General features: G+C 32.0%; 2 protein-coding genes across 2 annotated transcripts; one reads left to right on the forward strand and one right to left on the reverse strand.

Moving 5' to 3' along the window:
• Positions 1-114: 114 nt before the first annotated feature.
• LOC109817162 (protein MEI2-like 6) lies at positions 115-4,188 on the forward strand. Its single transcript, XM_020382374.3, has 4 exons — positions 115-1,352; positions 1,762-1,875; positions 1,941-2,100; positions 2,809-4,188. The coding sequence occupies exons 1-4, from the start codon at positions 988-990 to the stop codon at positions 2,998-3,000; spliced, it is 831 nt and encodes a 276-aa protein (XP_020237963.2). The 5' UTR covers positions 115-987; the 3' UTR covers positions 3,001-4,188.
• Positions 4,189-16,189: 12,001 nt separating this feature from the next.
• Positions 16,190-16,946, reverse strand: LOC109793869 (putative calcium-binding protein CML29). The gene has a single exon (XM_020353338.3). It carries the CDS (start codon positions 16,861-16,863, stop codon positions 16,390-16,392), a length of 474 nt encoding a protein of 157 aa, XP_020208927.1. The 5' UTR covers positions 16,864-16,946; the 3' UTR covers positions 16,190-16,389.

Genomic DNA, 16,946 nt, shown 5'->3' on the forward strand with positions numbered 1-16,946 from the left:
TTTTTATCGAAGTTTTTGAGTTTGATTTGTCAATTTTATGTTCAACCCTAGTACGTCAGTTCACATTTGAGTATCCTTATTATAGTTTTTGAGTTCCTATCTTATATTTATTTTAACGTCATATATTCACCACTGACGTGAAATTTATGTTTCATTTTTATCCTGTTAAATATATTTATACTTGTCTCATACTAACTAATAAATTGATCAAATATTTTTTTAATAAAAATATAAAAATTAAAATTTTAACAAATATAAAATTATATTAAATAAATTTTATTTTACATAAATTTAAAAGAAAAAAAATATAAATCTTAAATAAAATTTTTAAAAAAATAAGTTAAATTTCTAAAAATTTATAAAAAAAATAAATAAAAATAATATAAGAAAAATAAATATATATTCTCTAATTTAATAAATTAAATATTATTTAATTCTATATTTAATAGGTATTTTTTTTATTAAAGTGGAGATATTACCTATGATGACAAATGTATTTGTGACCTTACTCGGTATATCCACTTTAAGATTGTAATTATAGTTTCTTGTTTATTTATTTTCTGATGATAAAAAAGATATTAATTTTTATAAATATTTTTAATTAATTAATTATAGTTAATGTTAAATATTTAGTAATCTGATTATCGCTATTTATGGGTTCCGAATCCAATGGCCGAAAAAAGGTTAGTAAGGAACAGAGAGTGGGGAGAGTAGAAAGTGTCAGCATCTAGCGGCAGAGCGCAGGCAATGGCAGAGGAAGAAGAGTTGGGTTGGTCTTGTTACAGTATCAGCATTCAATGCGACACTATAAAAGTTTATGCGTCATGACACTTTCATCATTACTCTAAATATTTCCAAATCCCAACCCATATCCCCCATAACCTAAACACTCTCTCTCTCTCTCTCGCTTTCGTTCCTATAAAATCATGTTGCCGTTACCAACTTCTAATTCTCACCGCAACTCATTTTCTCCATCTTACTTCAAATATGCTTCACCCTCTTAACCCTAACGCTGAACCCTTCTACTTTAAACCTGAACAACTCTTCTTTCTTCCTCGTCCCACCTATTGTTATGCCCTTCCTTGTGCCTTCGAGTTTTTCTCTCCCGTTCAATGCCCTACTCACGAGGAGGACGTGAAAACGGGTGGTGTTGGAGAGAAAGTGTGGGCAAAGGGACACTGGCGGTGCCACCGCAAGTTTTACAAGGCTCAACGGAGGGTTATAGGAAGGAAGCTTCTAGGAAACGGTAGGGCTTCTCGTCGAGACGTTATTCCGTTTCCAAACACGGTTGAAGAAGCTGAGGCCTCTTTCACCACCACTGTCATGATTCGTAACATCCCAAACCAGCTTAAGTAACCTCTCTCTTCCACTTCTTCATTTTATAAAGAGAATATGGTGTATTTTGGCATTAGTGTGTGTGCAGCATGAAGGGGAATGTTGGGAAACCCTTTCTAAGTAATATATTTATTATAAATCACAAATTTCGTTGTAGTATATCATTTAAAGTTTATCCTCTTATTTAGTAGTAATAAAAGAGTAGTAAGACCATCAAAATTTGTAGATTTTAACGAATAAGCATCTGCTTGTGTACTAACTAATAGTGTTTTTAGAGTTATTTAAGAAAAATTTATTAAAAGCATACAAACATTCTAAAAATAAAGCATATTAGCTAAATTGTGTTTGAGAAAGTGTCTCTAGGGTTACCGGTATATATCATGAGATTGCACTTTAGAACGGGGTTTGTGTCTTAAAATTTGTTAGGTTCAATGACTTGCTACTCATACTGGACGAGCATTGCTTGCGGCAGAACAAGAGAACTAATGAGCCTGAGGATTGGTCGAAATTTGATTTCGTGTATTTGCCGATGGATTACAGGTAGGGTACGGGAACCAGCTGGTGTGTTTGTTTCGTTTCATGTGGTTAATGTTTTGTGTTTTCAGGAAACACGCGATAGAGAAAAGGATGTCGAATTTGGGATACGCCTTTGTCAACTTCACCACTCCTGCAGCTGCGTTCAAGTTCTACCGCGAGTTCCAAGGTTTCGAGTGGGATGTCGCCAATAACAGGAAGATATGTGAAATCAACGTGGCGCAGTTTCAGGTTTTGTTGTCATTTCACGTCAATGACATCTTTCTATCCTAGCACGTTTCTTCAGAATGGGGTTTATTGCTTGGCTTTTTTCTGATTTTTATTAAGTAATGGTAACTCTATTTCAGTTTGATCCTATTTAAATAACAAGTTTCATTAGTTAAGGTTAATTTAGACACTGTTAGAACCCACTTGAGTAGTAGGATAAAGAGTGAAGATGTATAATTTCGTCTCAATAACTTTTAATCAATAATATTGATGTGAAATTATACTCATCTCTCAATGTTTACTCAAATAACACTCGTATAGTCGTATTTCTTAATCAACTGATACATACACACTCTCCTTATACTTGCACCTCTTCTAATTCTTAAATAAAGATCACCTCTTTTATTTGTTTAATCAACTGATGCAAACTTTCCTTATTTGTTTAATCAACTAACGCAAACTCCTTTTATTTTGTTTCATCAAATGATATACATGGATACTGGGAGAAGGCAAGTGTGTTTTTCAAAGTATAGAAAATGTGATGAATTTAGTCAATGATAAGATATATTTGAATGTAATATTATCCCCTCATAATAAAATATAACTTTGATCGTCGAGTATGTTATATTATTTTATACTAATAAATAATAAAAAACCTGTTAGTATTCTTTTTATAATGCATTATCCTTCTTTTCTGAATGATAATGATGTGAGTTCACTTGAGTTGTGCAGGGCAAAGATACTCTGATGAGGATTTTTCAGGCAAAAGTTTTCCGGTGCGAGAGCCGAGATTTTCTGCCTGTGGTATTCTCAGATGGCCGTGACGGCTTGAATCGCCGAATCAAGGGAAGCTATGTGGGAAATCATGTATGGGGTCTGCCAAGAAGAACCATAGGAACCTGTGCTTTTTATCAAAACCAATGAAACGTCCTTCCTCTTTCCAATCCTTGCCTTTTCCTACTTTTTTACTAGGTTCGTTGGAGCACTTCTTGAGGGTCTTGGACTTTGAAAGGGTGTAGTTTTCTTAGTCCAGATCAGTGTGTTTCGGATTAAGCTACGTCCCATTCCTACCCTAGCTTCAGCTGCTGGTCACATGTTATATATTCTAGTGTAATCTAACCCTATATCCTCGTTTTTCTCCATGCTCCTTTTGGGGTTTAGGTTTCAAATGGGTCAGCTTACTTAGGTTTAGGGCTAGGTCTAGGATGTTTGATGTTTGTAAACTTGCATAGTATCTCTTGACTTTAGTTTTTTCCGTTCTCATCAGTTTTAGCCTTTAGGTTGTAGAGTGATTATTGTTCTAGAGTTTCCTGTGTTTTCATTCACCCCCTGGAAATGGTAGGGTCTTACGTGCTGCCATCTGGGGTGAATTGGAAACATGGTTTAAGAATTGAGAATTGCTCTGCCCTAATACCGTGTGTAATCGGTTTCTATACGCTTCCTTTTTTATGCTGCTGTAAATTGTACTTGTCTAATGCTAATTGTGTTGAACCCTAACCTTTCAGTTCATCGAGATTGGCGAATGGCCATGACAGTCATTTGAAATCCTCCAGCGGGCAATACTCTGATTATGGTCTTACTATTATTAGTGTAAAAAATACTCCGTGTCTCCTTGTAATTTAAAAAAATAAAAGAAAACAGTTAATAATAAATTTTTAATTAAGTATAATTTGTAAGGGTAGCCTATTGAAAAAATGTAGAGAGAAAAAATAATTTGAGAGTTGATCTTGCTACACATTCTCGTTTTGTATCATCATATATAATGTTGAAGAACATGTGAGAATATGGTGAAAAAGTAGTGGAACTTCAAATTAATACAGATTTTGCAAATGAGCATTATCCAATGTGGGGGTTCAAACGTTTTATAAATCAGACAAACTGTTAATAAAATCATCTCCAATAAAAGCTGAATAGTGGATATAGATATCAAAATGATGTGCACCATCTTGTTGTACAGTGTATTTAAGTGAGTGTCGAGGCAATTACATTCGATCTCGGCAACTAGGGCTAGACTGTTGAGGTACAATACGAGGTGCATGACGCTGAGCCTAGTGTGCAGTGTGGCTAACTTTCAGGTTACATTCATTTTGTAACGAGACATTGAGACAGACTATAGGGAAAATGTTCATCTCAAAAGATGTACACTATGATAAAACAGTTACATAATATTTTATACTTATATAATATTTACATTAATATGATATATTTTTTTAAAATTATTTTACACTGTTAATATATGAAACAATTATCTTAAATTCTTAGTTCTACCTTGTTGATCTAAGTTGTACTTATACAGTTTTATGAATGCTATTGGATTTGAATTTTGCGAATAGAAAAATGTAATAGAAAAGAACACTCCATTAAAAATAATCATCTAGGTTCTCCAACATTAAATAATAAAAGTTCTTAATTCTAACACCTTTCAAGCCATAAAAAGATTATTTATTTTAAAATATTTTTTTTATATTAATTAACTCCTGAAAATAATTATTTAATTAAATGTAAACTAAAGTAACTATTTAAATGAAAAAAATAAAACTGACGTTGGGATTTCAGGTTTGCAAATGCCGAATTCCCTTCAGATAGAATATTTCAAAAGAACATCTGAGATCTAAATATATAAGGAATATTAAAATGATATTATTATTAGCGTTAAGATTTCGTGTTTTCAGATGCCAATTTCTCACCATACAAACAACCACGAGCGTTTGTGTAAGGATGAAATTCTAATATCGGATATGGAATAGATTATATTAAAATTAATGTCAAATTATCTAAGATTTGAATTTTAACATTGGATAATAGATTACATTCGGAGGATCATACCTATTTTGTGTGTGATTAGTCTTTGATAGAAATTAATTATTATTTTTAATAGTAAATATTTTATATCAATATTATGTTAAAAAAATTTAAATTAATGCATGGTTAGGATTTCATCAATCCAATTATTTATTGATTTATTTTTATAATTAGAAAGGATTTTTTCTAAAATATTTTGAATTTTAGATTAATTTTGTTTGAATATGCATACAGATTATGCTTAAGAAAAACTCTTTGAAATTATATATATATATATATATATATATATATATATATATTCTTTTAAGTATATATTTATTACTATGAGGTGTCAATTGATTTTATCAATGATGTCTTTTTTTCTATTAAAAAAAAAACCTAATTCGTGATAGTGAAATATTTTTTATTAATTATTTTTTAATAAATTTTGTATTTTTATGGTATCAAGGTATAAGTAATGTATTCGTTAAAATATATTTAACATTTTTATTATTGAATGAATTGTAGGACAAAAAAATTAAAGTGATGTTTTTGCTCCAAATGGTGTTAATATGTATGTTTATGACTAACTCCAAATGTGTGGTTCAGCGGTAAGGGTTGATTCACCTTTAAGCAAGGTTAGGGGTTCGAATCCTGCCTTGTGTATGTAACCGCGTTAAATCTTGGGGCCAACTATTCCACTCTTTAAAGTGTCTCCCTTATAACAAGGAGATTAGTCACTACTATACTCCAGGAATGAAGAAAAAAAGATGTTTATGACCATTTAGAAAGGGTGAGACAGAGTGTTGAGTATTGATATAAGGGATAACGAATTCTACGGTGGGAGATTTCTCAGGTCTTTCACTAAGGAAACCATATTCTCCAACGTTTGATCCTTTTATTTTTAAATCAATGGTTCACATATTTTAGTTTTTTTTCTTTCTTTCCCTCATTTATCCTACCTTTTCGTTTAAGCCGAACTACCCTATGATATAATTATTGAGAAGTGTCAAAATTTTAAATTCGAAGATTGTTTCAGCTTTTTAGCCCAAATAAAAAGAATATGAAATAAATATAATAAAAAATTAATAACCAAAATAGGTTATTTTTGCTACGTTGGGCCATGTTGGTAGAGAAGGCGCAGGGGTCAGGCGTTTTTAATGTAATCCAGACGGCGCACCCCCCTCGGTGCCTTCAAGTGTCTGTTTTGTCAAGTGTGCAGGTGGCAGGTGGGCTGGCTAAAATGCGCAGGGGGTTGGGGCGTTTTCAAAAAACGCAGCATACCCTTGCGCCATATGTAAACCATCTTCGCTCTCACTTCCCCGTTGTCGATGGTTTCTCCTTCCCCGGTGACCCAGCTATAACTCCGATTCCGAGTGCAAGTATTATATTTGGTTTATTGTATTTATAATTTAATTTTTAAAATATATTATATTATGATTGAAAGATAAAATATAATATTGTAATAAATTATAATTTAAAATAAAATTAGTAGTGGTCTCATACGTATCTTGTTGGCGTTCTAGAATGACTCGTTCTGAAACCAGAACGGGCCGTTCTAGATGCAAAATTAACACACGATGAGTGCAATCAAAATGGGTCGTTCTGGTTTTAGAACATACCGTTCCAAATGCATTAAAGAAAGAGAAGGAGGAGGAGGACGACATATGTATGGGACCAAATTAAAATTTTTAATTATTATGAGGGACCAAATTAGGAATTTAGAAAATATATAAGTAATGTGTTCTTTGACTTTAATACTATGTTTGTTTTTTTGTTTAATTGTATTAGGATGTCTACACAGATTGTTCATGCAGGACCTATCGACGATTCCTTATTAAGGCTTCAACCATTCCATATATCTGAGCATATATGGAATGGAGCTGAAGATAGGGTTTTGAAGGTTAGGAGAGCAACACAATCAGAGTTGCGTGAGGTTGAGATTCCAAATGCTATTCAGGATCTTCTATAGAGGGCTGGGTTTATGGGGGTGGCCCAGATCAGTTACTTTCTTGTGGACAATCATTTAATTTCTGCCTTAGTTGAACGATGGAGACTAGAGATCCACACGTTTCACATGCCCTTTGGCGAGTGTACTATCACGTTGGAGGATGTTGCAATGTTACTTGGGTTGAAGATCTTTGGGGCACCCATTACTGGATACGCAACTATGGATTGGGTAGGTCTTGTACAACGCCTTCTTAGCATGACACCCCCTGAGTTAGTGCTTGTTGGCGGTCGATTGAGGATGAGTTGGATTGACCGACACTTCTCTGATGTATCTGAGCATATACATAGCCAGGAACAGTTGGAACGCCATACTAGAGCGTTCATTTTATGCATGATCGGGAGATATCTATTAACTTATCACTCTAGCTCCTTTGTATCCCTCAGATACCTGAGTTTGCTAGAAGACTTTGATGCTTTTGGTCATATGAGTTGGGGCTCATGCGTGCTATCAAATATGTACAGCGAGTTGTGCGTGTGAACTAATTATGATTACAATAAAATTGGTGGTTCAGCTATTCTAGTGCAGTTATGGACATGGTATCGGTTACCTGTTCTTGCACCACCTCATCCACCTTTATCTACATTCCATGTTCCTCTAGGAGCAAGGTTAGTAAGTATATTAATGTGATCGATTTAAGAATAAAAATATTTATAATTAATTTGTATATTGAAGTATTAATGGTTTATTTTTTTTAATAACAGGTGGAATAATGCTTTGCATAAACCTAGAGAGGAAAGAAAAGATAAAATTGTGAAGTATACAAAGTATTTTGACCTTTTGAAAAGAGAGGATGTAAGTCTTAATTTATAAGATTTTATGGAAGATTTACAGAAATAAAAATTGTAATTATAAATGATAAATGCTAACTACTTATTTTTTTTATGTTGTTTTGCAATTTGTATGACAACCATACTTGGAGTTACTACCCACATTGTTGAGTATCATTACGTAGATCATGTCATGCAACAATTTGGGATGGTCCAACACATTCCTACACCTCCTATTCATCTGGAGAAATTTCATGGTCTTTCGCTGAGAGGCAAGGATAACACAGACTGGTCACGCATGCACGTTCAATTTGTGCAGGAGTGGCAATCACGATTTCATCGTGTATGGACACAAGCTGCGTGTAGGGATGGCAACGGGGCGGGGCGGGTACGGGTTTCATGATACCCGTCCCCGTCCCCGCGAGCCAAATCCATACCCGTCCTCGTACTCGTACCCGTCAGGTATGTGATTTTCATCCCCATCCCCGTCCCCGTCGGGTATCGGGTATACCCGTACCCGTACCCGTACCCGTCAAATTTTTTTATTTTTATTTTTATTAAAAATATAATATTTTTAAATTATTTTTTTAATTATATTATAATTATAATTAGGTTATTTTTCTATGTCATATTATAATAAATAATCACACATAAAAAAATACTAAAATTCTTTAATATAATTAAATTAAAAGTGGGTATTAAATTAAAAATGGAAACGGGGACGGGTACGGGTACGGGGCGGGTAAGTACATACCCGTACTCGTACTCAATTTAAAATATCGGGTTTTACCCGTACCCGTACCCGTACCCAGTCAAAGTCGGGACGGGTTCGGGTATTACCCGCGGGTACGAGTATATTTGTCATCCCTAGCTGCGTGTGATACACCACACTTGAGAAATAGCTCAGAATACATGGTGTGGTATAGGAAACATACTAGACGATAGATTTCTCCTTCTAGTGCAAAGAAAGGATATGTGGTGAGTACGAATCTAGGGATCTATTTAATTAATTACTTTTGAGATATTTACAAATTTAGTATTCTAATTATATTTGTTTTGTTATTTGTAGATCGATGCTTTGGAGCACATGTATCATGGCAACAATGAAGAACATAAGCACTCCTTCGATTTTACGGTGATGCATGAGAGGATCGACCAATGCTTGCAGTTGCAGGACGAGGTGAACAGGGTGAGTTTCCCTTTTACACCAGCTCCACCTGTAGCATTAGCACAAGCAGACGCAGTTGAAGTGGAGCACATTGGGACAGGTCGACGAGAAGGAAGGGGGCAAAGTCGTCGACAAAGGCGAGTTGATCACTAGGGTTTACAAATGCCAGTTCCTCCGATTGGGCCGTCGACGGGGACATATTATCCGACGACATTAACCCCATATGGAGATGTCACACAGTATGTGTATGGTAGTGCACAAGACACATTTGTTGGTGATATCAGTGGTTCAACTAGTTTTGGGTTTGACACACCATCAACGTTTGGTGCAGCTCATATCCCGGCATCGATGTCAATGGAGTATGTCCCGAGTATGCCGACTCCCGAGTATGTCCCGTTCTTTTCCCCTGTTACTAGGAGACAACTTTTAATCAATGAACAGTATTCCTTACAAAATCGAGATGATCTACACGGTTGATTTTGTCGGTGCAATCAAGGCCGTTCTTTTCCCCTAGTACTAGGAGACAAAACTTTTGACCCATGAATAGTGTTCCTTACAAAATAGAGATGATCTACACCGTTGATCTTGTCGGTGCGATCAAGGTCGTTCTTTCCCTTGTTACTAGGAGACAAAAACTTCTGACCCATGAACAATGTTCCTTACAAAATAGAGATGATCTATACCGTTGATTTTGTCGGTGCGATCAAAGCCGTTAGTTTTACCTACTTTATGGTTTACATTTTTCAATTGTTAATTTTCATTATAACGAAAATATTATCACATTTCTTAATCACACACTTCAATATTATTCATACTTGAACACTTTAGTACTACATTCAAATTAAGACAACACTTTTAAACTTTAACAAACACTTAAGTATTGTTAAACAATACTATATTACAAACTATCTTTCAACAACAACAACGAATCAAACAACACAATCCTCTTTTAACTAAACATTCTCACTTAAAAAACTAAACACTGATAGTTAACGTATAAGGTAAGCTACATGAAGTTTAGTTGTCTTTCAAATGAACTGACCATGTTCCACATCTGGAATTGTTGAGGCTCCACATCTTCAAAAGTAACAAACAAATTTAGTAGTAATTCATTCGGGTCTTTTGCAAATCTGTGAAACATGAATGCCACATCTTCATCACAGGTTAAATGATATGGACTATATTGCTTTCGTCCTTCCTCGTATTTAACTGGACAACGATAATGAAGTTGACTAATGCGTTTACTGTGCCCTTTGATCAACCTCCTTTGATAAGTCTTCCACTAGATGGTATTTGTATGATATAATCAAGACCATATTGAGTTTCAAATATCTGAACATCTTGAAACACAAGAGCAAACACTGTTGATGATGCCATTCTTCGAAATCACTACTACAATATTTGTATCTTAAGTTGAAGAGAAACTTGGAAGGTTATTCTTTCTCAACTGTCTGAACATAAAACACACACATACTCTTATATTTATAGGTAGATGTGGAACACCAAAATAATAAAATAATATGACCTTTACTATAATAAAATAATATATTTATAGGCAGACATTGACCTTTATCAATTGTTAAAAATTAACTACAAGGACCATATATTAATTAAATTTTTAACATTGATTTATTACAATTTTTATTATTCATTACACATTTAAAAAACAACAACAACAACAAATACATGTAATTAAATGAAGTGCATAATTTTACCAATAATTAATAATAATGTTCTCCAAATTTAAATTTTACAAACTAAATAAAACATTAAATTACTATCATCCAAATTAGAAATAAACCTAAAACTGAAATACAAACATTATTTCCTCATTAAATCAAATATCTTTCGGAATAACCTAAAAAAATGTAACATACACTTGTTAAAGAATAATAATTGCTTAATAAACAATATTAGTTACACAATAAATTAAATTTGACTGACTATACCCACCCGTTGTACATTATTTTTGGTTATGTTCAAGAAGTAAGGACCACGGATACGATTCGGGGCAAACACGACAACTTGAAGAAAAAAAAACAAATTAAATTCAGTAGATAAATAACATATAATTTAATATTATACAACAAATATTACCTGTTTCAAAACTAACACACACCCAACAACAATGTCTTCCCCATATTGTTGGTGGTGCTTAACTTTGTAATGTAAGCTTGCACCAATCGTTGCAGTTGGGTCCTGAAATAAATATTTTAAATTAATTACAAAACAATATCTTTTAATGTATAAAAAATTCACTAAGCATACCTTCAAATTAATAGTATAATTTTCGTTTCCAATTGGGCTCATAGAGTCCACAAAAGCAACAACTATTGGAACTCTTTCTAAATTGGGGTTTATATTAATCAATGTCGTCACTTCTGGTAGCCCTATTGTTAAATAAAACATAAAAAATATTAGATTAATTGCATGATTAATTTTACACACATGAAACTTAATATGGAAAAAAACCTCTAGATTTCACGTAATGAACTGCATAATGCCATTGGTTAGTGTTGAACACCATCGTCACAGCTCGGTTAATATCAGACAACAACTGTTGCATTGGTAAGAGATTATTAGATTGCCTGTTCCTCATGGAAGCCTTGGACCAAACCAGCATGTCCAGGAATAAGAGGGCCAATGTCACATGACCTAAATGTCTCCTCGTCATTGTCATCCCCAAGTTTCGGTGTTGGGGGGTGACAATGGAGACAATGGCTCCTCTTCTTTAGCTTCAGTAGCTTGCTGAGCTGTCATAGCCCTTCTCCATGTTGACAACAATCGCTCATTTGTCATTTCTTCCTCCGACCGAACAATGTTTTCCTTGTTGTCACTATTAGGCACATAATCTACTTCTCTACGAGACATTTCTAATAAAATATAAAACAAAACTATATTCCATTAGTATTATTTCAATTTGTCAAATTTATAATATTTAGTATAATATCAAATTTTTTAACATTGCAATAAATACATATATTCAATTATAAAAATCAAATTATATACGTTTTTAAATAACATTTTAATTATATATATACCTTTTCAAATTAATTAAACTTATAAAATTATTATATTTAACATTTTTAATCATAAAAATTAAATAAGTAAATAATATATACACATAAATTGGGACATTTATAATGTTAAAATACAAACTTTTTTTTTTGATTAATTTAAACTATACAATTATTACATATAAGTTTTAAAATTACAACAATTAAATCATATATACATATATTCAACTAAAATATCAAAATTTATAATATTCAAATACTTACTTTTTTAATCATTTTCTTAATTTAAACTACCAAATTATTAAATTTAAATTTTAAAGTTATAACTATTAAATAAGTATATCATATTTAAACATATTAAAATAAATTATAAACATTTATATATTCAAATAAATACTTTTTTAATAGTTATAACTTTAAACTTAATTATTATTTTAATTAAAATTAAATTTTTCATATTTTAATAATTAAATAACTAAATCATTTATAAATACTTTCAACAAAAATAGGGACATCTATAATATTCAAATACTTTTTTTTTTAAATTTAATATTTAAAATTATCACAGTTAAATAATTAATTATATATACACATATTCAACATATATAGAGACATTTATAATAATGAAATAAGTAAATCATATATACATACACATATAGAACATAAATAGACACATTTATAATATTCTAATATATATTTTTCATATTAAAGTTTTTTAACTACATAATTAGTACTTTTAAAATTTTAAATTTTAACAATTTAATAATTATAGCATATATACACATCTTAAACATAAATACAGACATTTATAATAATGAAATTCATAATTTTTAAAATTTTAATTATTTTAAACTATATTTACATATATCATATTTATTTTTAACAATTAAATAAGTTAATTATATATATATATATATATATATATATATATATATATATATATATTCAACACAAATAACTAGATTTTTACCATTCAAATACGTTATTTGTTTAAATTTAAAAATTTAAACTACATAATTACTACATTTAACAATTGGAAAATAGTTACACATCTTCTACATAAATAGGAAAATTTATAATATTCATATCCATACTTTTTTCAATTCTAAAATATAATCCACATTATTTTTAAATTTAAATTATTAAATTTTAAAACGTAACACAATATATTTATAAATTTTTAACACATAATTTATCTTTTTAAACACATTCTATCCTAAATGCATACACAATATATTTATAAAATTTAAACATATTCTATTAATTCTAAAAACTACTTTTTTAAAACTCTTGTAATTGTTTAAAAATATCACAACGTAACATAATATATTTCCAAAATAAAAACACATCAATTATATATGTAAAATTAAAAAATTAAAAAAATTATTATAAATTTAAATTTATATACTTACTTGTAACTCTCTTACAACACCAACAAAATTATAATTACTTATAACCTACAAAATAATACAAAAAAATACAATAATTATTCAAAAGAAAATTAAATCAATAAATTATATCAACAAATATAAATAACCTTACTTACTATAACAAGAATCAAAAATTTAGTGAATAGGTAATGAATGAGATCTTTAGTGAGAACTAGAGCTGTCAAAACGGTTAACCCGGCCCGGCCCACCACGGGTTGAGCCTTTGGTGGGCCAACCCAACCCGGCTCGTTTATTGGTGAGCTGGAAAAAATTGAGCCCGCCCCGGCCCACCACGGGTTGGTGGGCTAAACGGGTTGGCTCACCTAATTTGAAAAAATCACCTAATTTAAAAAAAATGTAATCAAATTTAATGCCTAATCCTGCAAAAATAGTATGCACATAAGCTTTTCTAGAGAAAAGTAAATAAATTCCTACACTAATTACATAATTTGAAGAAAAAATACATAAAATTGAGAACCTATGATGGTCTATGAAGTTTTATTTGGCCCAACCCAATAGCAGAAGTTTTTTTTTTATATTTTTTATGGGCTGGTGGGTCAGCCCGACTCACCACGGGTTGAACCCGGGTGAGCCGGGTTGTTAGTGGGCCGGGTTTAAAATTGGCCCACACTGAAATTTGCAAATTTTTTTTAGCCCAACCCGGCTCGAACCCGTGGTGGGCCGAGTTGGCTCACCGGGCTGAGCCCATTTTGACAGCTCTAGTGAGAACCAAATGAACCAAATGTTTAGTGAGAAGGAAATGAAACAAATGTTTACTGAGTAGGAGAAGAGTGAAAAATTTAAAGAAAGATTCAAAATTTATAGAAATTGAATGCATGAGTGAATGAACAAGAGAGGTAAACAGAGAGACGTTCTCTAGCAAAATTATTTGGTCAAAGGCTGAAAATTTTTTCAGTCAAAAGCTGACACGCTGACAATTTTTTCAGTCAAAACAGATGGCGCCTCCACCCTATGCGCCATCTTCACAAGGATGGTGCCTCCACCGCATGCACCATCTGCACCAACTCAAGCATGAAGGATGGCGCCTCCACCCCCATGCACCTCCCTCAGAATGTGACTTCTGATGACATTGATCAGATGGAGCATCTCCATGCGTCATCTGAACAATGTTTTGTCTTATAATGAAACTCCTAATTCTCCTGCGCTTTGTTCATAAATTACTACATGACTAAAATCACCTAAAGTGGTAATTTAAATCTTTTTTTTAATTTATTAGATAACTTTTTAAATTTTTTAATTTAATTATGTCAAAAAGCTGATTATTTCGAATGTTTTGTTTCGGAGGATATAACAATCTCTCTTATATCTAATCTAACATAAGAGTGTTATATCCTCTTAAAAGGATCCGAAACAACGTTCAAAAATTTAAAATATTAATATTTTATTATAATTTTACAATTAAATAATTATTTAATTTTATATTTTATAATTTAAATTAATTTTTTAAAGATTCAGAACATATTTCGGAATAAGTTTTCGGAGTTTTTAGAATTTTTCTATCTAACATCCTCTTATGTCTAATCTAGCAATCATCCCACGTCAAGTTGATAGCTCTTTTGTCTCTTTCTACCTAATGTACTTGTACGGGTAGGGATGTTTAGCCACCATATCTTATCGGTTGTGGAAAGGCCGAATATCCTTATACAGGTACAGTACTTATTTGTGCGTGGGACTGGGACTTGCTATTACTTCATTTTTATTGGAGATTGGATTGTTCAGCATTGCATTGAATGACTCTGCTTCGTTTTGTTTTTGTCTCATCTTGTGATGATATGAATATGGTCTGTTTCTGCTCAAATTGCTGTTCTATTTTTGGAATTGATGACTAAACATGATTCAGGGTACGGATGTTCAAAGGGAAGCCGCAAACATTTAAGGATGTAAAACAAAGCCAATTAATATAGATGAACGTAAATTTACATTAGTTCTGGAAAATAAATGATATTTTTAACAAAGAAAAAATATAAATGATCCTTTTGAATATATTTTTCTCATGAAAATATCATGTTACATATTAGAGATTTTTTGTATTAAAAATGAATTTTTTAAAGTTTTTATTAACATTCAATTCCATAAATAAAATTATGAGTTAATAATTAATCATTAAATATTTAATTTAAAGATCTACGTGTTAGTGACTTCCTATGTAAAAATTAAAAGAGAGAAATAGAATTTTAATTATTTAAAAAAATAATAGAGAAACGATAGAAGAGAGATTTTAGTTATTATTATTATTATTATTATTATTATTATTATTATTATTATATACATAAACACCTCTCATCTTTCGGAGTTTGCACAATGGCTCCATTCTTAACCAAGAGAATTTCATTCAACACACTTCTCATTTTAAAAGAAAAATTTTATCAGAGGAAGAGCATCCATGCATACAGTTAGTCTTTACACAAACAATTTATTAGTCTTGTGGGTTATACAGTTACACTATTACTGGATTACATAGTTACATTTATTACCCTTTCACTGCATGATGTATATAACAAATTTACAGTTAGTGGAAGTACAGCAATTAATAAGTTCCTTTCACTAAATTTTCATCGTGTTAAGTTTAAAGTGGTATAAATCCACCTTAAAATGCTCATGCTTTCCTCTTTCTCTCACTTACCAAACTCACATCAATTTTTAGTTTCTTTCTCACGTATCCTTAGTTTACTCTCTCTTTTTTTTTTTTTTTTTTTCCCTCTGTCTTTCCAAACACACCCTTTATCACTTCTAAATATTAAGATGTATTATATAAATTGTATGCATTATATTTGTAAAAAGTCCTCATTTTTTAACACTAGCATGCTATAATCACTCTATCACCACTTTTTATTTTTCTTATCACTTTTCTCTTAACAAATTATATGACTAATCATATCATTATTAATTTTCGACTTAGAAATACAGTATAGACTATATTCATAAACAAATAAAAATCTTATCAACTAGTTGATGTTTTTTTCTCTTCTTTCTCTTTCTCAAGTATCTACAACAAGGAGTAACACGTATACTATTATTAATCACACACCATATACATTATACGATTTTCTTTCTTTCATATAGATCACCAGTGATGAGTTGAGTACGACTGTTACGAAACATAACATGATATTCTTAATTAGATAAGCGAATCAACAATGAGTTGTAATTCATCCAAGCTCACAGCGCCATCTCCATCCGCATCAAGAGAAGCAACAAGATGCTCACAATTCTGCAGAGACAACTCAAGCCCCAAGTTCTGCATCACCTCGTGAAGCTCTTTCCCCGTCAGAATCTCGTTCCCGTCTTCATCCAACGCCTCAAACGCCGCGCTGAGGGTGTTCGCGAGATCTCCACCCTCCAAATCCTTGGTGTTCATCTCCAAGAACTCGTGTATGCTTAACAACCCATCTTTGTTCTTGTCACCTCGTTCCATCATCGCCCTCACTTCTTGCTCGCTAGCGTTGTACCCTAGCGACCCCAAGATTCCGCCGAGCTCTGCATGCGTTATACGACCGTCGTTGTCCACGTCGAACGCTCGGAACGCCTCCACTAGCGAGAGAACGTGGTTCAGTGTCTCCATTTCGGAGGAGAGAGAACCCACTTGAGACATGTTCAAGAATATTGGAGAGTGGTGTGTGATGCTTTCTGATATTTGTCTATTGCTAGGGTTTCTTACTTTCTTATTCCGCAACT

The sequence above is a fragment of the Cajanus cajan genome, chromosome 9, assembly GCF_000230855.2.
Source record: "Cajanus cajan strain Asha chromosome 9, NIPB_CcT2T_4, whole genome shotgun sequence".
Classification (NCBI taxonomy): domain Eukaryota; kingdom Viridiplantae; phylum Streptophyta; class Magnoliopsida; order Fabales; family Fabaceae; genus Cajanus; species Cajanus cajan.

Bases quoted from the DNA above. Each gene is read 5' to 3' on its own strand.
- LOC109817162 (XM_020382374.3), top strand. From the start codon at position 988: ATGCTTCACCCTCTTAACCCTAACGCTGAACCCTTCTACTTTAAACCT. The intron at 1,353-1,761 runs GTAACCTCTCTC...AAAATTTGTTAG, and splicing joins AACATCCCAAACCAGCTTAA to GTTCAATGACTTGCTACTCA. The intron at 1,876-1,940 runs GTAGGGTACGGG...TTGTGTTTTCAG, and splicing joins TATTTGCCGATGGATTACAG to GAAACACGCGATAGAGAAAA.
- LOC109793869 (XM_020353338.3), bottom strand. From the start codon at position 16,863: ATGTCTCAAGTGGGTTCTCTCTCCTCCGAAATGGAGACACTGAACCAC.